General features: G+C 43.8%; 1 protein-coding gene across 3 annotated transcripts in view; it reads left to right on the top strand.

Annotated features, from left to right (window-relative positions):
• Positions 1-21,302, top strand: part of AMBRA1 (autophagy and beclin 1 regulator 1) — a 224,049-nt gene that overhangs the window by 96,230 nt on the left and 106,517 nt on the right. The window contains exons 10-12 of one of the 3 annotated variants that reach the window (XM_075927595.1): positions 6,308-6,391; positions 8,616-8,696; positions 9,353-9,453. In XM_075927595.1, the coding sequence (XP_075783710.1) occupies positions 6,308-6,391; positions 8,616-8,696; positions 9,353-9,453 (266 nt within the window). Of the gene's footprint in view, positions 1-6,307; positions 6,392-8,612; positions 8,697-9,352; positions 9,454-21,302 lie in introns of all 3 variants that reach the window. The other 2 variants (XM_075927593.1, XM_075927594.1) reach the window with 2 other exon arrangements.

Below are 21,302 nucleotides of genomic sequence, written 5' to 3'. Positions count from 1 at the left end.
GAGAGGGAAAGAGGAAGAGAGTGTCATTACTTGCATCTGATTGGCCATTCAGGCCTTTGCCATTAAATGTCCTTTGATAGTCCACAAATCATGATCCCAACCAAGTAGCACCTGCACTTTCGATTCTTTTCCCCTTGTCATCTCTTGGGTGAGTATCCTGGAGCCTGATAATGGCTGTTTGTAGAGAAGTGGATTTATGTTCATTTTGACCCCGTAAATCCATAATATTAAAAGTACACAGAGAGTCACCAGTGAATGTTGCAGGGTGGAGAACTGCTTGCAGAGTAGCGTCAATTGCTGTGAGCGTTCTTCCTGTTAGGGATGGACAAGATGTGGGGGGTCTCCCAGTCGCGCTCATTGATGGGAACTAGTTAAATGGATGGTAAATATTGGGAATATTTACCTTGACTAATGAATTGTATCTCTGGAAGGGGGATGGCTGCTGGGTGGTGTGCTCTGTTTACACAGTCAGAGCCCTAATAATGTTCCCTACACAACCTTCCTGATTGTGGTGGCTTTATATTAATTTGCTATTTACAGCCAGTTTCAGTCTATCCCGTGAAGTTTCCAAGCACTTATGACCCACTGAGTTGCTTAGTCTCATTTCAAATGGTGGTGGTTGGTCCCTAATCACGTGTCAATGTGACCGGTGGGATTGGAATAGACATAATTGTTGCCTGGTCAGAATGTAGCCTGTGAGTTTTTCACTATGATTTCAAATTGGTCTTTCTGAAGTGATTAATCCTTAGCATTTAGCAGGGAGCTGCCTGCTGTTTCTCTTTTGACCAGGTGATGTATCTTCGTGTATGTGTTGCTTGTCAGAGATACTTGATCCTCTGAAGTGTGCTTTTTTTCTTATTTTGTAAAACTCATTTTATTTCTCCCTGAACAGCCCTCTGAGATGTAATCAAGGCTGTGTTCTTTTTGGCGATCAGGAGAGCTGTTAATAAACTCAGCCATCTGCAATCCTGCTGGCTTCAGGAAGCTTTAGCTGATAAATGGATAGGGATTTCTCTCGTGTTTCCCTGAAACAGCTTCCAGTGAAAGATGATCATATTTAGCATTCAGAAGAGGTGAAATACTGGGAATGTACCATATCTTTACTAACTTTACCCTGGCTATCATCTCAGTTGTTGCATATTCTAGAGATGAAAAGGACTTATTCTCCTACTTTCCATTTCTTCAGCCAGGACAGGATTGCTCCCTGCAGTTTGTCTGTCTAATGCTTTTATCTCCCAGTTTTATTGGGCATCTACTGTTAACCTTGAGGAGTTTATTCCACAGTCCTAATTCATCTTGCTGTCATTGAAGAGGTTTTTTTCATGTAGCCTAAATTTTTACTTTGCTTAATTTTACCCCATTCTTTCTAGTTACAGACCTGTTTTACCTTAAATATTTCTCCTTCCTTTGTGATTTATAACATCCTTCAAATACTTAGATATTTGATTTGTCTTTGCTTATTTCTTACCAACTTATGCATACATAATTGTGATTCTTTACTTCTAGATCAGTCCCTTAAGGCCTTTTCCCTACTATGAGTGTTGTGTATTTTTGTCCTTGTAATGCAGGGGTGGGGAATCAGAGGCTGGATGTGTCCCTGGCTTCCATGGATCCAGCTCCCGAGGCCCAGGGTTCCCCCCAGCATTGGAGGGGCCCATGCTGGTGCTCAAGCCCCTCCCGCCAACCCCCACTGCCCTCCCACAGGGCTGGAGCACAAAAATCTACTAGCCTGGGGCCCATAGGCTCTGGTGTGCGAAGGGAAATATAGAGAGTGTCTTTCTCCTTCTCAGTCAGGGGCCACGTCAGTGAGGATTTTTTTTTTTTTTGGCGGAGGTGGGGGGTGCCCTTCTCACTTGTATGCAGCTCCCAACTGATTTTTCTGTGGATCAGTTGCTTACCTGTGTTGTAATGCCTAGGTGCTGTACACGCACCCCTCCTGCCCCAAGGGGATCTGTTCTTCTGATTTTTTTTTTTCCCAATTTGTAAACATCTTCCTGGTAATGAGATGTTTAGAATAAAGTACAGTATTTCAGGTAGTGTGAGTCTGTGGTAGTTTGGACCCCTGTGCCCAAAATTGTATGAAGAGCAATTGCTGCATTTCTGGGAGTAGTATACAGTAGTCTCAGGTGGTGTCTCCCAGAGAAGGACTTTCCATCACTGCTCCAAAACATGCCTTTTTTGCTGTCATGTTGTATTGCATACTTTTGTCTGATTTGCTGGCTGTGTTCATATCAGTGATATCTCTGCATTCTGCTTCTTAGTTATCTCCCTTTCATTAAATGTTTGGGATTATTTTTTCCCAGATGTGTTGCTGGTTTCCATTTTTCTATATTTTGTTTTGATTTACTGCTCCTATTTCTCTTCTCTGAGGGGCTTTGATCTTTGCAAGTGCAAGTCAGTGAAAGGTGAAGATGTTTCCAGAAGAAACTCAGAAACCTGCAGTAATAGTTCTTGGATCGCTTTGTTTCCCTGACCTCAATATTATTTGCATCTTTTCCCTATTTAGAGCAAAATTGTCAGTTAATTTGCATTCAATAACACCCCATGCAACACACATCCTTTACTTATCAGCATGGGTACATGGGATGACAGAAAATATATCCATAGTATCATCTGCACATTTCATTTAACATGCGCCGTTTCCTTTCTATTTCATAGATGTCATGGATTGCAGGGTGGTATGTCGTGCACTCCTATGTAGTCTCTTGTGCGTAAACCCATCCTACTGATATGTCTTGAATCTTCACTCACTCAACGGGGGGAAAGAGGGAACCCTGAGTGATGGGTCTTCAGGCTTCAGCACTTCTATCTATTCCCATGGCTACTTGAGCAGGGCTAGTTTGGCTTGGCTGGCTGCAGGAGTCTTCTCTCAAGAGCGTTGTACCAGCAAATATATGTGAGGTCACAGTTCAGCCTTTTTCCAAAAAAGGTACTACTTATTCGGCAACAAGAACTCAGTAATAGAGAAAAGGGTTAAAATAACAATGCAGGCTTACACGCATGAATCTAACTACAACTTTATTCTCTCCTTTCAAGTTTTGAATGAAATTGCATGCAGCCTAGACATTTATCCTGGGCTGGGACAGTCAGACCCGGAAGCATACTCTGTCTCACTGTCAGAGAAGCACTTTCCGATGTAGCTGTCTGCTCATGCCCTCTTTCCTCTCTAGGCAGGAGTTTTTAACAGTTTAGTGTCCCTTTGATCCTAGGCTTGGACCTAGGAACAATAAACGTCCTATGGGTATTTTTCATTTAGTGGTTCTGTTCAAAACCAGTGATATTCTTTCTGAAGGTAGGTTGACTTCACTCACTAGTTTTGTTCCTCCAAAAGCCTTTCATTTAATTCCATGTAGTCATAAAGAATAATATTGAGCAGGTAAGCTGAGGCACATATAACCATATGTACATATAATACAGTACATACATTTCCCACCTACTCCACAATGTAACCAAAGATGGTAAAATCAGGCCCAATGCCTCCTTCACCAATTATAACTTTTATTTATCAACCTCTGTTTTCCTATCCATGTGATTTACATTTAAATGATTATATTATAAACCAGTTTTCTCTAACTTTACATTTGATTTTGTGAAATACTGTATAAAATGCTCTAAATAAGTTTTTATTTTTATTTTTTTAAGTTAGATCAAGACAATGTGGTAGAGGTATTAACTAAATAATTCCCTAAAAAGCAATCATGTTTGTGTGGCATGATTTGATATTTATGAACCCATTCTGTGTATTTCTTATACCTCCTAATAAGTTACATGGGATTTTGAAAAGTACTCAGTGTTGATCTAACTCTAGTTCCATTGCAGTCAATGGGAGGAGAGAGAGACCAACACAGAGTGTTTTTTGTCATTTCCATCCTAAACCTTTAGAGAGTATTGTTTTATTAAGCTGTGAAATTAAATGTTCAGGATAGTAATTACCAGGATCATTTTTGTGATCTTCATTACATTTTGCTATTCTCCAGTCTCTTGTTGTCTGCTCAGTTCTTCATGCTTTTAAAAATGTCTTGGTATGGCAAATTAAATAATTTCCTTTTTTGTGTGCATGAATTTGTCATTCATATTTTTTCAAATCTGCTTTCATTGGTCAATATCAGTCACCATTTACGAGATCATCTTTACCTCCTCATTGGGTTTGTCTCTATCTTAACTTAAAAAAGGGTAGTTTTTGGTTGCTCAATTTAAAATAGCCGGTTTAATCTCTTTCCATTTTTAATATGAGCTCATTTCCTCTTGCACATTCTTGATTATATTTGCAAATTTTCTTCTCTTTGCCTTTATGCCCCTTGGCAGTATTAGTTTTCCTACAAATTGTCTGATTATTCATAGGGCTGTTTGAGTCCTATGCCACACTTTGTAAACAGAACAAATAAATTATTCTTAACCTGAGATCTAAGACAATCCCTCATAAAGCCATGCTGGCTGTTGCTTCCTTGCATTTTTCCTTTTCATAAGAATTAATATATGCCTTAATTATGGTTGTTTAAGCTTCCCTTGCTTCCTCATTGTACCTTATTCAGTGATTTTTTTTTTAAATTCCTCAAATTTTCTTTGCACAAATCTCCTTTTGCTACTAGCATTGTTTGTTGGCATACTTTTCTTATAGCCCAGATCTTGGCTCAAGGGGAAGCAGCGCCTTTTTTTTTCTTCTTTGGCAGGAAAAATATTATGTTGATTTCAGAGCAGTAGCTGCTTTTTATATGGAATGGATCCACTTATTCAAGTTGTGTGTTTTTGCTATGAGACTGGGCACTGTAAATCTTTCTGCTGCTCAGCCATGGTATCTGGTGGGTCTAATAAGTAGCTGACACAAAGATAGAAAATTTGAAGCTGAGCTGTAACTCAGGTTACTAGGGTGGAATGTAAAGTCCCATTAATACTTTCAAGAACTTAGTTGGAAACTTGTTTCATTCCTTGCAGCAATACCTCATGTTGGCATGCAGTCATGTTAACATCTGCTCTCCTCGATCTGTAAGCGGAGTATATGTGGTACAGAAATAACGCAGAAAGCACCATCCATTTTTACCAATCTGCAGGCTTTTTTATTTCCTTTTTAGAAGGTTCACGAATAATCTTCAGCTGGCATCAGGGTAATACCAGCTGCTCCAGCTTTTCAGCAGTAGATGAAGGTTCCCGGGTAACACAGAGACATTCAATATGTGATAACGAACAGAGGATTAAGTAAAGTATATTAGTAGATCTAACTAGATGGTATCTGTTTGTAATGTTCTTCTTCCTCTAGGCTCATCCTTTTGTTCTTCAGGAACTACAACAAATTATATTCTCAAAGAATGCTGGAGATTATGATCAGCTTTTACTCTCTTATACCAAATCCTGTCACCTTGTGGCTGAGCATACTTGGGGCAGGTGTTTTGAAACTGTAGCATTTGCTTCACCTGCCAGTCCACCAGAGCTCTTGTCTGTTTGCCTTTGGGCCACATTACAAATCCTATCTCTTCTTTCAAGTTAGTCCTGGACAAGCAGGGAGGAAGGAGAGGAATGAATAGATTGATGTGATATGGTAGGAGAGTTCTGAGCCATCTGGTTGAATTTTGAAGTATTTGTGCTTAGGACACTGCATTATTGAAGCTTTTATGATATTTGTATGGGTGTTAGCAGCATTCAGTAAGGTGCATTTTAAAAATCAAAATGAATAATTATTAGTCAGTGGTGCATAGGTCTCTGAACCTGCTTGAAGTGATGGCTATGGGCATTTACATTTTTTCTCCCTTTATTTCCACCAGCTTGAATTAATTTCTATTCTTTTAAAACTTGCTAGGGGAATATTTTTAGATGCAGAGTTTTGCTGGGTGCAGCCTGCTGATTTCTCTCTTGCTAAGATTCTCCTCTGCCAAAAGCAGCTTGTAACTCCAGTGGCTGCTTGTGTTTTCTGGTATAAGGGTTCTCTTTGGACTAGTTTTGCCTCTCTTCACTCGACACCAAGCAATCCTGCATGGTTAGAGGCCTGTTAAAAACAGTTTAAAAGCGGATTATTTGTCTTAGTTTTTTTACTAGATTTAGCTCTATGCAGTGATCTTTGTGCATATCACTCCCTGTTCTCCAACTACTTTTTCATCCTCTCCCTGCAGAGAGACACAAAATTGGGGAATAATGCAGGTGGGGTTGGCGAAGAGCATTTTTTCTCTTTGACAAGAGAAGGAATATGAGTGCTGACATACATCATCTTTGATGGAAAGAACTCCACGACATTCTTTTTGCTATTGATATGCTTCTTAATGGCAAGGAGGCCTCTTTCTCTATGGGAGACAATCCCACAACTTGTTTTCCTTTGTAGGCTTAAGGTGCCCTGTTGGTCCCTTGTCAACGCCACACTGAGATCCAGCTATGTGGCCAAGCACTATAACTGTAGTCTGTTCAGGCAGATAAGAAGATAAATAGATGAATTTCCTTTTCTAGGCTGTGTTTTAGATTTGACTTTGACAAAGTAAAGTTTAAGATGTTAATGAGCTGTGGAGTGCACTCTGCTCTTCTGTTCCTGGCTTTTCAAATGAGTGGGAAATAGCCACGTAATGGACCCTTCTCAGCCCACATTTTACTTGCTTACTGTTAAAAAGAATCTATGTGCACAGCTTGCTGGAGTGGGTTCGGAATTTGCTGCTACCAGGTTTGTTGCATCAGAAGTATTCCAAAGACTGTAGGAATGAGGATCGAGATGTAGCCGTGTTAGTCTGGGGTAGCTGAAGCAAAATGCAGGACAATGTAGCACTTTAAAGACTAACAAGATGGTTTATTAGATGATGAGCTTTCGTGGGCCAGACCCACTTCCTCAGATCAAATAGTGGAAGAAAATAGTCACAACCATATATACCAAAGGATACAATTAAAAAAATGAACAAATATGAAAAGGACAAATCACATTGCAGAACAGGAGGGGGATGCGGGGGGTGGGGGGGAGGAAGGAAGGTAAGTGTCTGTGAATTGATGATATTAGAGGTAGGGAGAGTGGGATGTTTGTGAGTTAATGGTATTAGAGGTGATAATTGGGGAAACTATCTTGGTAATGGGTAAGATAGTTCAAATGTTTGTTGAGTCCTTTTTGGAAAGTGTCTAATTTTAACATGAATGACAGTTCAGAGGATTCCCTTTCAAGTGCAGATGTAAAAGGTCTTTGTAGCAGAATGCAGGTGGTTAAGTCATTGAGAGAGTGTCCTTTCTGGTTAAAATGGCAAGAAACTGTTTTCTCTTTGTGATCTTGTCTGATATCTGTTTTGTGGGCATTAATCCTTTGGCGAAGTGTCTGAGATGTTTGTCCAGTGTACATAGCAGACGGACAAATGAGGAATGAGCAGGGCTCGCTGAACCGCAGTGATCCCCGCTCACCAGCTGCGCTGTCCGGCGATCTGCGCATGCGCAGATCACCCGAACCCGGCTCTTCTGGGTTACAATCTACTCACCAGAAGCGAGTAGATTGTATTATTTGTCGAGCCCTGGGAACGAGGATTTATAACCTTTGAAGCTTCTTGCCATTAAGTGCCCTGCAAACATTAACTTACCTTCACAATTCACTGGAAGTAGCTAGTTGTTATCCTCATTTCCAGATTAGGATCTGGATCGAGAGCAGAGAACAGACTTACCCAAGGTCATGCAACAAGTTATGCCACTTCTATAGTAATGGGAAGATCAGTGCTGCAGCTGTCGATCTTCTGGTGTTCAATTTAGCAGGTCTAGTACACATTGACCACGGTACTCCTTATTCCTCGCGAGAGCAAGGAAGTAGACAGGAGTATTTCTCCAGTTGACCGTCTGCTGAGGGAACAGTGCCAAAGTTCAGCATTAAGATATGTCCTCTCCAGATACATTATTTACATAGCTGGAATAGCATACCTTAAACTGACCTTTCCTTTCAGCGCCGTTCCCACAATAGCAGGTTGACAGGAGAAACACTCCCATTGACTTCCCTTAATCCTCATGACAGTGAGGAGCATTAGTGCCAATGAGGGCACCCTCAGTGTTTGATTTCACTAGATGCACTAAATCGAATTCTGAAAGATCGATTGCCACAGCATTGATCTTCCCACAAGTCTAGACATGGCCAGAGTAGACTATGGGGTCAGAGATGGAGTCCAGGACCTTTGGTGACTTTCCTGTCCTCCTTGCTATTAGTCCAATGTATTAAGCTGCATGGTGAGAAAAAGAGGGATAGTTTGTTCATCAAGGAATGTCTGAAGTTCCCCTTTCATGGTGCAGAGAATGAGTTGTTTGGGGTACTGGGAGAGTGAGAGAAAATGAATGAATGAATGAATTCCTAGCTGGGACTGTTTCTTTTATCTGTCTTGTCTAGAAAACTAACTGTAGCTATGGAATAATTTAAAACTAACATTGACAAAACAATGAAGAGTAAACTGCAAGGAGGTGGAGGTGAACTATTGTACACAAGAGGCTCTATGTGTGTGTATATCATTATGAGATTGTTGGTGAAAGACACATTTGGAATGCAGACTGTTAAGAGGCAGATAGCTTGAGCTGACGGTACCTCTGGAACTCTCTGGCATTATACAAGGTGGCAAATTAAAGTTGTAGGTACTTTCCTGGGACCTACTATGGGGATGTTCTAATGTGCAATATTTTTTGTTTTACTGAAGGGACAATGGAGACCGATCAAGGCACCGAGCTCCCCGGAATGCCCGTATGTCTGCACCGTCGCTTGGGCGCTTCGTCCCCAGGTGAGACCTGTACACACATCTGAAGAATGGGATAAAATCTTGGCATTGCCACTAAAACAGAGCTCTCTGCTGGCATGACAGAGGCCCAGATTCAGTTGCTTGCACGGATCTGCTGTGCAATAGGTTATCAGTGTTGGGACTCCAGAGGATGCCTGGACCTCTTGGAAAAGAGAGGGTGAGACTGGTGTGATTAGCTTTCCCAGCTACATTCTCAGAGCCCTGTTCTGATCTTTTCTTAACTGGAGATTGGTGGCTGTAGTGTTGAGTCAAACTGAAAGTGGGAGAAAATCTGTTGGGGATTCTCAGTGATGCATATTGGGTCAAAGATGAAGGTGTAGGTAAGGGAGGAGATGGTGATTAGATTGCTGGTACAGCTCCGCAAGTTGTCAATTCCATCTTGGCTGGAGGGAGCATGCAATGCTGGTCTGTGAGGAGAATTAATGCTCCTGAGCAATGGCCTGCCATTTTTGTGCTGGATGGAGCACTCAGGTGACTGGTTTCCTCTTTTTGGCCTAGATTCCAGGGTCCTAGATTCCAATACTGCTTGTCCAGATTAGATGGGATTCTTGGATGAGAGCCTCAGTTTCCTGGCAGCACAATGGAGGTTTTTTCAGTGTGTGGGGGTGTTTCTCACAGTGTGTGCACTCTTTTTTTAGGCGTTTCTTGCTGCCGGAGTACTTACCTTATGCTGGGATTTTCCATGAACGTGGACAGCCAGGCTTGGCCACCCACTCTTCTGTTAACCGGGTCTTGGCAGGTAAAGAATGACCTCTTCTGGAATATAGTGAACTGTGCCTAGGTTGGATTTTCTCCAGTCTGCGCACAGTGGGTCAGTCTGGAAAAAGAACCTGTAACAGTTCTGTGTCCAACCTGGTATTGGTATATACACCTCTTGACAGAGCAGAGGGCGTGGAATTAAATACTACAGTAACGGGGTTCATACAAGTACCTAGAAGTTGCAGATTCCATACTTTGAGTGCATATTAGGGGAAACCTCAGGACAGAGCCAAAGGTGGGGGAAATTTAATAATTCTCTGGTGTTTAATTCCCTCCCCAATCTGAAATGTCTCTTTGCTTTAAAAAAAAAAAAAAAAAAAAAAATCCGACAACCTAATGATCAGCTTGCTGCAGGTCCTTCTAATTGAATTATAGGGTGCCTTGTTCATGTTCCGGCTGGCAAGCTGCTCACAAGGCAGCGCAGGATTCAATTAGGTTCCTAATAAGCGCATGTTAAAACCTCAGCTGACACCACATACAACATACAGGCATTTGGGCACGCGGGGGTGTAGGGGAAGAGGAGTGGTGCTTTGGCAGCCTGTGAATGAAACAGTTTTATATGATAAATGGCGTAATTCTTGAGGGTGCTTCTTGTTGGTGACTGAGCTGTTCTGTGATGGGTACCATCATTGGGGAGGCTTTTTTCGATAAGGGGAAGGCAGGTATCTGTGTACCTTGAGTTCTGGACATCAGCAACCTGCCAGATGAAGATCCCTTGGCTGCCACTACTATTGGCATGGGGTGCGGGATACATGGAAAGAGCAGGGTCTTCCGTCTATTGTTTTTTCTCACTGTGGATGGTTTGGCCAGGAGCTTCATGCATAAGGAGAGCCCCTGTAGTTTGCATGGCTATATTGTGTAATGTGCCACTGTAGCCTTTTAAAACATCAGTATCATCTGTATAATTCAGAAATGTCTCCTGGATCCCTCGATCTCACTTAGACGCTCAGCTGAGACAACCCTTGTTTCCCATTCTGTGGCCGCAAATGCAAGAGAAGCCAAAGGCAATGCTGTGGAGCACTTCCATCCCACTGTGTGATGAGCAGGGGAGCCAGCCTGTAGCGTGTAGCTGACGCACACACTTTCTTCATGACTGTTGCTTGTGTGGAATTTGGTTGTCAGCTTCTGGAAGCAGCTCACTGGCAGATAATTACTTGCTGCCAGGCAACACTGCAGAACTCTTCTGTAGTCAGGCTTTGTTGGAAACATCTGCCTAGAGCCCTCTCTGCATGGCATCTCTTTCCCAGCAGCCGAGGAGCATTCTGTCTTTTCCTGGCAGTTAGCGTTAAGAGCAGCAGTCAGTTTGCGCCTGGCTTCTAGTGACTCCTTTTATTATTCTGCTTCCTCTTCCTTCACATCTCTCTGCTGGAGAGTAATCCAGCATTTGAGCCCAAGCCTCTTTCAGTACAGAAAACGTAACCCTGCAATTCATAATGTAAAAACTGCATCTCCCTATCACAGAGGCTTCATTAAGAGCCCTTGTGCGGGGCTTAAGAGCCCACCAGTGCAGCAACCCCTTGTGTTTTTTTAGTACTGAATTCAGTTTATTTTATTCCCTCTGCATTTTCAATTTTTGACCTGCCACAATTGAATCAAGTATGAAATAATTGGATCAAGTGTGAAAGGCTAGGAGCATACATTTTTGTGATAACCCTGAAACTTATATTCCGAAATACCATTCCATGATGGGGTAGATTCTATGGCAAATTTCCTGGGTAGATTCTGTGGCAAATTTCCTGGCCAGACTACCTAGGGCCCTGGCTATATTTGTTGTTTGGGTTATAGTAGCCAGAACCCTATTGTGCTAGACACTGTATAAACAAGGACTGTTCCTGCTCCAAAAGATACATTTATACTACAATAAAACACCTGTCCCTGTCACTGGAATCCAAAGCTTGGACTCCAGCCTAGCCAGAAATGTCTACACGGCAATTTTACAACACTGCAGCCTAAGCCCTGTGAGCCCAGTTCAGCTGCAAGTGTTGAATTGCTGTGCACACATGCCAGAAGAGTTTACAGTCTAAGGGAAGACGAGGCCACAGATAGCTATGGGACAGAATCAAGGAAACAGTCCTGGCAGTGTGATAGGCAGTGGTCTCTATCTACCTACTACTTAACCATTGTCAAGTTTTTGAAGGTGTTAAAGCAGAGAAGAGTTTTAAGGAGGATAATGAGGTAGCTCTGTAAATATTTATGGGGAGCTTCTCCCACATGCGAGGGGCAGCATGGGAAGAAAGCACAAAGGTGTGTGTTTGAAAAATGTAACTACTAGGCTATGGAGGTGGGCTTCAGAGGCCAATCAGAGACAGGTGTCTCATGTCAATTGCAAATAAAAGACAGGTAAGGTGGAGATTTACTATGAAGAGCCTTGAAAGTGAAAACAAGCAGCATATGCTTGATGTGCTAGAAAAGGAGGATACAGTGGAGGGATTCAGAAAGAGAGATGATGGGGTAAGAGAATGATCTTAGCAGCAGCATTTGGAATGGATATGAGCGAGGTAAGATTGCATTTGTCAAGGCCAAAGAAAATAATGTTGCAATAATTCAGATGATTCTTGTATGACAGAATTAGCTGTGTGGCTAGACTGAAAAGGCTGCATCTTAGGTCATATGCAGAAAGAATCAACATGACTTGTACAGCCTGGGTGTGAAAACTTAGAGCAGGGGTTGGCAATAATTTTTTGCTGGGGCCACTTCAAAAATTTCTGAAGTGGCCCCAGGCTGCACAGGAAGGAGCAGAGCCTCAAGCAAAAGAGCGGGGCCAGGATACTTCTGAGTTCCCCACTCCTGGACCACGATTAGAGAGCACCTTTGCCCACCTGTCCGTCCCCCTCTTTCCCCTAGGTGCCCATGCCCCTGGCTGGGAGAAGGCTTTGCACACTCCCAAGGCCAATCAGAGCCTGGGGGTGGGGAAATGTGTGAAGTCTTCTCCCACCCTGCCAGGAGTGCGTGGTGCTTTTCAGAGCAGAGGAAACTTCACATGCTCCCTCTGCCTCCAGGCTCTGATTGGCCAGGGAGCGAGCAAAGCCTCCTCCAGCCCTGTCAGGAGCTCCTGGAAGTGCTCCGTGCTCCTGGCAGGGTGGAGGAAACTTTGCACTCTCCTCCCACCACCAGGCTCTAATTGGCCTGGGGGTGGGGGAGCGGCAGGGCCTCCACAGGCTCGATCCACCTGCTTAGCAGGCCAGATCCAGCCCGTGGAGGCCCTTTTGCCCACCCCATACCTAGTGTGGGGTCCAGGTTGAAGGTAACACCCATGTTATGGACCTGAGTGACAGGCAGAATGGGGATGGAGTCCACTGTGTTTCAGTGGGATGAGCTTAGGGTAGAAGAACAATTGTAGTTACATTTCAGTAGAGTGTAGACATCCACAAAATGTCAGACTTTTAGTTTGGACAGACAGAAACTAGTCTGCAGTAGAGAGGTAGATCTGTGAATCCTTAGCATAGAAATGGTAGTTTAATTTGTTTGTGGATAAAATAACCTAAAGATAAGGTACAGAGGGAGAAGAGAGGCTTTGTACTAAGTGTCCTGTGGAGTCTCCACAGGAGAAAGGTGAAGAAGGGAAGAGGATAACCCTTTAGGGGACATATTTAGAGAATAATTAGCGGTGGGAGCAGTCACATAAGTCAAGGGATGAGAAGATTCCCAGAAGAGAATAGTCCTTTGTGTTGAAGGCAGTGTGTGGTCACCGGAACTTCCCAATATTCCAAGATTTTTTTTTTTTGAAAATTCTAATTAATGGTCCAGATAGCATCTTGGTCAGCTCTTCTAAAACTTTTAGCAGGATGATGAGGGGGGTCTCACTAACCCTCTGGATTCTAGTTCTTTCATGTCCAACCAATATGCATGGGAGAATTATTTTGAACTCTGAGCTCATGGTGGAAATTATGCCGCTGAGAAAAAGCCTATAAAGTGACTTCTGTGACACATGGGAGTAGTCCAGCTTGGGAGAACAGTTGGTTTCTATTTCATAGATTCTCTTCAGCCCATTTGTTTTGTGGTATGTGGCACAGGATGTTGGTGTTCTCACAATATTCTTTCCAGTCCTCTGAGCAATCTTTCCTTTGTCCCTGCCAGCTTCCTAACATGTTCATGTTCCTCAGGTGAAGTACTGCTTTAGGGATGAAAGAAAACATCTCTATCAAAGATAGCAACCAGTAAACTAGTGCAGTGACCTAGTATCCTCAGTAGTTCCCCAATCAAGGGTGTTTAGCACACCTTCATGGAGCTCAGTGTTAGTATTATTACTGCCCACTTGCTCTTTCCTTCACCCCATCCCGGTCTGAACACTTCAGACCAGCAGCTTTCTTTGAAGAGTCTCCGAGTCAGAACGTGAATAGCACTCTGCCATGTAAGATGGGGGATTAACTGAATTCCTTGCATCTGGTGGGAAACAATTGTAGATTCAAATATCAATTTAAAAATCAATAAATACCTAGAAAATCTGTCAGCAAACACTCAAGGCTCCATGTTCATGTGCATGAACTCCCTGCACCAGCTCTGCAGCAATTACCTGACAATTCTGTTCTTTCAGCTGAGCCAGGGAGATATTGACTGAGGAACATTAAAAAAAAAAAATCCAAAAAACACTTAAGTGGAAACTCCTGGAGAAAAGCAATCAGTGTTAGCCAAAGAATACAAGCTCACGTGCGTGTTCTCCGCTTTCTGCAGTCTTGATGTCCTGAAAGGTTACTCAACAAGGGACCTACATGTGGAGTCCACTAGCTGAAAGCACAGAATGCATACAAACCTTGCCTTTTATCTTAACACACATCTGACCTGTCACATGTGCAGCCCAATGAATTTGAACCATTTCCCTTGCCCAAAAACAAACAGCTCATATTAGAGTTTGACCCATCCTGCTGGCAGGGTTAGATCTGTATCCCTGGACTTGAACGCTGGTCTTAGTAGAGAACTTGGTCATGGTATGGCTTCCTGTTGAGTGGTGCAACACAGACATTTTAAATATTTGAGTGAATTTAGTTCTGGTGAAGTGTACTAGCTTTACAGCTCAGATGCTGAACAGCTCTGATTATCTCAAGAGCAAGCAGTGGTGCAGTGCAAACTTTCCTCATTCTCCGTCCCAAGTTCCAAGTCACTGTCCCTGGTGCTCCAAGCTGCTGTAGGTAGTTGCCTCTCCCACCCTCCATGCTCTGAGCCTCTGAGGTTGCTGAGAGGATCGCCCCTGTAGCAGTCTGTCACCAGCTCCAGAGCTCCAAGCTATCAGGTTTATGTTTGGTGGCTGCCCAGAGCGGTCAGCTGGAGCTCTGAGAGCCTCTGCTACAAGTAGGAGAGCCAAGCTGCAGCAGGTTTGGAGGGGGTGGGGACTCAGAGCCCTAAGCCACCATGGACAGCAGGGGAGCTTGGAACTCTCAGTTGCCACAGGTAGACCTGGCAACGTTGGCCACTGTCACAGCAGTTGCTAGACTTGGGTGGGGAACCTCAGGCCTGGAGGCCTGGAAGTGGCTCTTGGCTTGCTTGGATCTGTCCCCTGAGGCTTAGGGCCCACCCCTGGCATTCAGGAGCCTGTGCTGGTGCTCTAGCCCCCCTGCTGCCCTCCTGGGGGCTGGAGCACTCAAAATCTGCTAGGCTGGCCCCCCTAGCTCCCTGTGTGCAAGGAGGATGTGGGGAGTACCTTTCTCCTTCTCAGTCAGGGGCCACAATGAGAGGGGTTTTTTTCTGCTTCTCACTTGTGTGCGGCCCTTGACTGATTTTTCTGTGGATCAGTGACCCCTGACCCAAAAGAGGTAACCTACCCCTATGCTAGACACATACTCCATGTCCCTCTGCAGCATGGTTTCAGTCTTCCCTGTCAGTTCATCTCTCTCCACCACCCCCCATTAATTTTAATAAAATTCAGACAGATCACAGGTTGTCATGAATTTTTGTTTATTGCCCATGACCTGTCTGACTCTTCACTAAAAATAAATATACCAAAATCTTAACCTTAGTATGACATTTGGCCACTTTCAGCTTGTGCTTTATTGGAATCAGTGATCAAGGTGAAGGGTTCGATATTTATTCAATTACCATACTACAGACCCTATATCCTATTCCATTTTACAGCCTGGGTCAAAAAGGCAATTTTGGATCCTTTGCTCAAAGCCATAGAGTAAGTCAGGAGGCTATCATTGTGCTGGACCTTTAAGCTTCCATTCCTTTGCCTGGAACTATTGTTTCAACCTGGAAATCTCAAAGCACTCTACGAAGGTGAATAAGTGTTGTCATCTACATGTAACCAAAGCGGGAAACTGAGGCTTAGAGAGGGGATGGCCCTTGCCCAAGGTGTCTCGGCATTTCAGCAATATAACTAGAACACGGGTCTCATGTATCCAAATTGTGTGTGTGTGTGTGTGTGTGTGTGTGTGTGTGTGTGTGTGTGTAGACATACTGTTAAACATTCTGCTGCCGTATTTCTAACTCTGTAACTCAGTAGATCTGAAAGTTCTTCAGTTTTCCCATTTCTTGGTCACTTTTCTTATGCTGTACTCAGGCATATTTGGACAGGTGAGTGTGACTAAGTGGTACATTTCAGCCCAATGCCACTTCAATTGGCTGTTTATAAGAACCTGATAAATGGACAATTAGTAGTAGTGCTCTGGCTGGTGCTGCTTTGATAATTAATCCAATTACTTTTCACTTCTGCTGCTGTAGTGATGAAAGTGAGCAAGAGAAGAGGCTGGTTTGGTTGCCCTGGAAACTGCATTCTGGGAAGTTGCATCAGCTTCGCTAACATATGGAGCCTTGCTGCATCCTGGTTTCAGGCCCCTGGATTCTTTTGCCATTGCAACCAGCATTTCCCAGTGATTGGAAGGCTGTGTCCTGCGACCCCTTCAATCTGCTGTTGTAACACACAATTGGTCAGAATGGAGTTGGGATTGAAGGACTGAACATTGCAAAGGCTCTGTTCAGGTTCAGTGTCCCAGAAGCGTCTTGACCACCCGACCATACAATAGGCAGGTAGTAGGGATTTTATTCTGAATGACTTTGGGGAGGCTGTTCTAGATTCTAAGGGGAATACTCCTGCTTCCCAACTCTTCTCCAGAAGCTTTGTCTTGCTACTGGCAGAGAGATGCTCACTTCCTTTGATGTGGTATTTCCCACAGCTGCTGACTCCATGATATAGTTGAGACCTTACTCTCAACAGCATCAACCCAGGTTAGGATTTGTGTTGTGAAAAGGGGGAAAAACAGCTGTATCAAAGAAAACTCTGGGCTGCCTGAAGCTAATTTTAAATTGGATGTTCTCTAGTCCTGGGCTGACATGTTTAGGGGAGTATGATCTCCTATGGAAGGGTATGCATTTGGGTGAAGAAGTGGATTTCCCATTTGCCCTCATCTAGCAGACAGTGATAGGTCCTTAAGCTGATACATGTTGGGAAGGTTTCCTAGGTAAATTCAGTTTTCTCCACTTATGTGAGACTTCTGCGTGTCATTTTAGGGCCTTGGCTTCAGTTTCCTCTTCCCATTTTTCGTTGCCAGCTTGTTTTTACCCAAGCTAAGAGATCTTTCTGACCTCAGGACAGCACGACCCCTGGGAATTGTAGCTTTTCTATGCAGTGTGTTTAATGCAATTGCAAATGGGTGTCAGGGTATTTCTTTGTGCAGAAGAGCAGTATCTTTTGAGACACTATGTACCCTGCGAGGTCTCGAGCTTTTCAATTAAACCTTCCAGATCAGAGCACCCACCTCCCCTCCGTGCTTTCCTGAGTAAGCAGTTAAACCTCATAGAAAATTCAGACTTACCATGTCAGTCCTAACATGCTTTTTAGAGAGTCTTCCCTTTATCCACAGCCCTAGGGCAGAAATCTAAATATCGCCCATGTGGAAGGACCAGGTTGTTCAGTCTCCCTTGTAACTTTCACCAAGTGAGTGATCATTACTCTGACAGAAAATTGGGCAAGAGGAAAAGAATGTTATCTGCTAGGCTGTGGCCATCTCCCCAACTCCCATAGTTCAGCTGCTTTCAGTAGTCTGTTTTACAGAGGTTGGGAGGACTTCTAGTACTCATTACATAGTATATCCTCTGTGATTCAAGTAGCCACCTGTGCAACATTTCACATTCCGCTGATGCACCTTCATCCTGACCTGCTGCACTCCATGGGCTCCCACACATTTCTGCTGGTGCATGTCAGTCCTCACATTTCCCCCTCTCTTCTGCCACTATCCCAGTCTGGAGGATCTCCTAAGCAAGTCTTCATTGTGGAAGCTTGTGGTGTGGAGGGATGAAATCACATGCTGCCATTTGACCTTTGATTTCAGCATTGGAACACTTGCTCAATTCCATTTTCTAGATACTGCAGTTCTAGTGGGTAGATATTTCCCAAAAGAACCAGATAATCTTGAATGAACGAGTACGAAGATGAAGTTCTTAAGAACATTAGCAAGTCTTATGGAGAGCAAATGGCTTCACCACTAGCGGGTGAGAACCACCACATTACACCAGTCAACTAGACATGCCCATGTAATTATCTCTAATTTGCAGCAGCTCTGTGTGCTCACATAGCTGATCCTAAAATGCCTGCTTCTTCCCATCACTGTCATCTTTGTTTTGCAGTAATGATTGCTGCTCAGACCAGTGAACTTGTTCTTTCCTGCTTCTTTGTTAATTGGCAGCCCAGCAACCTCTTCTCTTGTTGTGACCTGTCAAGTTGTTGCACTGTAGCTTGGTGTAGTGCAAACCAAGAGAAAAATTTGCAGTTAGCATTTGGGAGAGTTTCTGGAATCTTTTCTTGAAATCTCAGTCGAGGCTAGAGATCCCCAATAAGTTTCTGTTTTGCCTGCCTTAGTTACAGGGGAGAAAAACAATCTTGATCAGGAATCTCCTTGTAGGCTAGAATCTCTTACTGCAGTAGTGGATGGAATTGGAGAATGGTACATGTAACACTTAATAGTTATGGAAATGTCCACAACAATCCAGCATAGTTGTGCTACCACTTGGAAGGAGCTACTGCTAAGTGAGAACATACGTTTCCCTTCCTTTTTCCACTACAGAAGAGGACCCTGGAAAAGGAGTTTTGTTAGCAAAGAGCCCTGAGGCACTGATTATGCTCTTGCCATTATCTTGGAAGAAGTCTGGGGTGATGATTCTGTTCCCAAAAAAGACATGTGAAGGCATAATTCCACTGTGTTGCTCTGGTAAAAGCAGGCCTCTAGCCTCCATACCCATTTGTGAAAGCACAGCTGAGGTAGGAACAGAACAGTACTTGGTTTAAAGTCCTGAGTAAGGTCAAGTCAGCAGTGGCCAAGGGGATTTTGTATGCTAGAGACAGCTGTTTTAATGGAGTGATTCACTGGGCCAAAGGCAATACGTGTCTTAAAGCTGAACCAGTTAGAGGTATTTTTGGTTTAGAATCTAGGTGACTGGTGGCTCACCTTTCTCATGAAAGGGAGAGGCTGGGGATTAGGTGGAAATTCATTTCTATGTCCTAGGTCACCATCTGAAGACAGTGATACGGTTTGTTGAGTACAACATTTGCCATCTCAGCCCATTGGACATCTTTCTCTAAGTCCTAGTTCTTCATAAATCCAAACTAAAAACAAGCTGCACATTTTTGTATTCTAGAAGGCCAAAGGGGTCTCTGTTATGGATCAGGGCCTCCTTGTGCTAGGCTAGTGAGTGGACTGCCTGAGTGGCTGTCAGCCGACAGTCAGGGCAGTGAGTCCCTTATGACCGGCTGAAGTTCTTTTAAATTGTGCTTGGTTCTGTTACAGCAACTGAAGGAGTCAGGTCAAAGCTTAAACAGTTACTATTTTATTGTTACAGGGTAAACTTAGTTGTTAAATGCTACTACTGTGTTACAGATAACACAGACACTACAAAGGACAGGACAGAAATTACACTAATAAGTCACTTACAGGTACCATGAAACCCTTTTGGTTCTCTGAGCTCTTATTAAATGCATGCAAAATAGACACATAGCAGGTATATATTCTCACCCCTGCGTTCCAGACTTGGCATGGCCAGCGTCTTTCTCTCAATCCCTCGGGAAGAAGTAGGGCGAGGTTGGGCGTCCCACAGACCTCGGGAGACAATCAATACCTGCCAGCAGGTATAGATGATTGGAGCTCCAATGGGGTGGGCTGCTGAACCTCTTTTATACCCCTTGGGTCATGTAGGCTTCTTCCTGGTCTCAAGTGGCCAATTAGGAAAAATGGCTTTGAACACCAAGTTTCCCACGAAGGGTGCAAAGCTTAATTTACACCTGGGAAAATGCAGACAATGGGCACCTCTGGTATGTGATGGGCGAAGATTCCTCTCCTGGGACAGTGCAGGCGTGTCAATTACTGGTACTAGCCATCAGGGCGACGGGAGGTCCCAGGTCGTCAGCTAGCCCATTTACTGTCTGGTTTCTGTTTATGGTAGAGTCAGGGACAGGCAGCACACCTGCGTTCCCAGGGCATCAAAGGCTGACTGCCTTTCTCTTGCTCTCTGGGGGGGGGGGGAACAAGATGGGGTTCGTGGAAAAACAAGATGGGGTTTGTGTCTGGCTACAGTGGCCTTCCATCTCAGTGGGCCACAAGACTGTTGTAACCAAGATTGTCTCCCAGGATAGGGTAGTTATGTTAACTGCACTTGTGTATTTAGAATTTTCAGGATGTGCCAATTGAGCAACAGCAGTACTTTGATTGGATGCAAAGGGAGTGCATGGTTCTTACAGGCAACATTGTGTGCAATCAGCATGCACCTCACTTTACATGCCCTTGCTTTACATATGTGTCACTTAAGAAATAATGGTAGGGAATTGCATGGACAGGAACCAACAGAATTTGGCAACCCTGCACAAGGGCAGTGATAAACAAAATGTCTTGTGTGCCACACACAGAACTTTCAGTGGGCCATATGTGGCCATCAGGCCACAGGTTGCCTGGCACTGTGCACACACATTATGGTAACTTACCTAGAGACATAATGGAGTCTTTATAACATGCAGTTTTTCAATTAAGATTGATCTTCTAGAAGATCTGCTACAGCACCATCTCAATTTACAAGGTTGGTGCAGGACAGAGTCTATGCCCTGTTATGCAAGACGTCTGACCAGGTGATCATCGTGGTTCTGTCTGACCTTAAAAATTACGCCATGTCTATATGCACAGACACCCACTGTAGCCAGTAGAGCCATGCCTCTGCAGTGCAAGTGGTGAAGGCTCTCTATGCTAGAGAAAGCTTTCCCATCAGTATAAAAACTCATCCCTGTGAGCAGCATAAGCTATGTCAGTGAGAGAAGCTCTCCCAGTAGCACAGCACTGTGCACGTGAGTGCTTATGCTGGTGGTGTTTATCATTTAGATGGTGGAATATTCACACTTCTAAGCAATGTAAGTGGTACTGTAGACATAGCCTTAGACAAGGGTTATATAGTAAAAACACATGTATAGTAGAAAAGGTGAGTCCCTTTTGAAATGAAGCCACATGTACTCTATAGAATATGAAGATTAAAGGAAAAGTCTGGGTTTTGAGCAAAAGAACTAGGTATCTTAAACTGTGACATGCTGGAAAGAACATTGTAAGTAAAGGCTTACTAAGCTCGTCTGCCATGGTCCTTAAGCCCCAAGGGCAGTTAAAGGGAGAGAGAGATACCATATTGAAATGTTTGGTGAACATTGTCACAGAATGAATCAAACTTGCAAGGTGAGCTCAACACAGGACATGCCCAAGTGGCTTTCTACAACATTCAGGTTGGCGTGAGTCCCTAGTGAAAGGTGACCAGGGAGCTGTTCACGTACAAATGTGGGGTTTCACAGAAGCTTGCACTGACTTGGTGCTGGTCTTGAGATTCAGAATGACAAGAGGTGAGCCCTGGAGAGATGAAAATGTTCACATGAGCAAA

The sequence above is a fragment of the Pelodiscus sinensis genome, chromosome 4 (assembly GCF_049634645.1).
Source record: "Pelodiscus sinensis isolate JC-2024 chromosome 4, ASM4963464v1, whole genome shotgun sequence".
Lineage (NCBI taxonomy): Eukaryota > Metazoa > Chordata > Testudines > Trionychidae > Pelodiscus > Pelodiscus sinensis.
The sequence above is the reverse complement of the archived record's forward strand: the minus strand, read 5'-3'. Positions and strand labels throughout refer to the sequence as shown.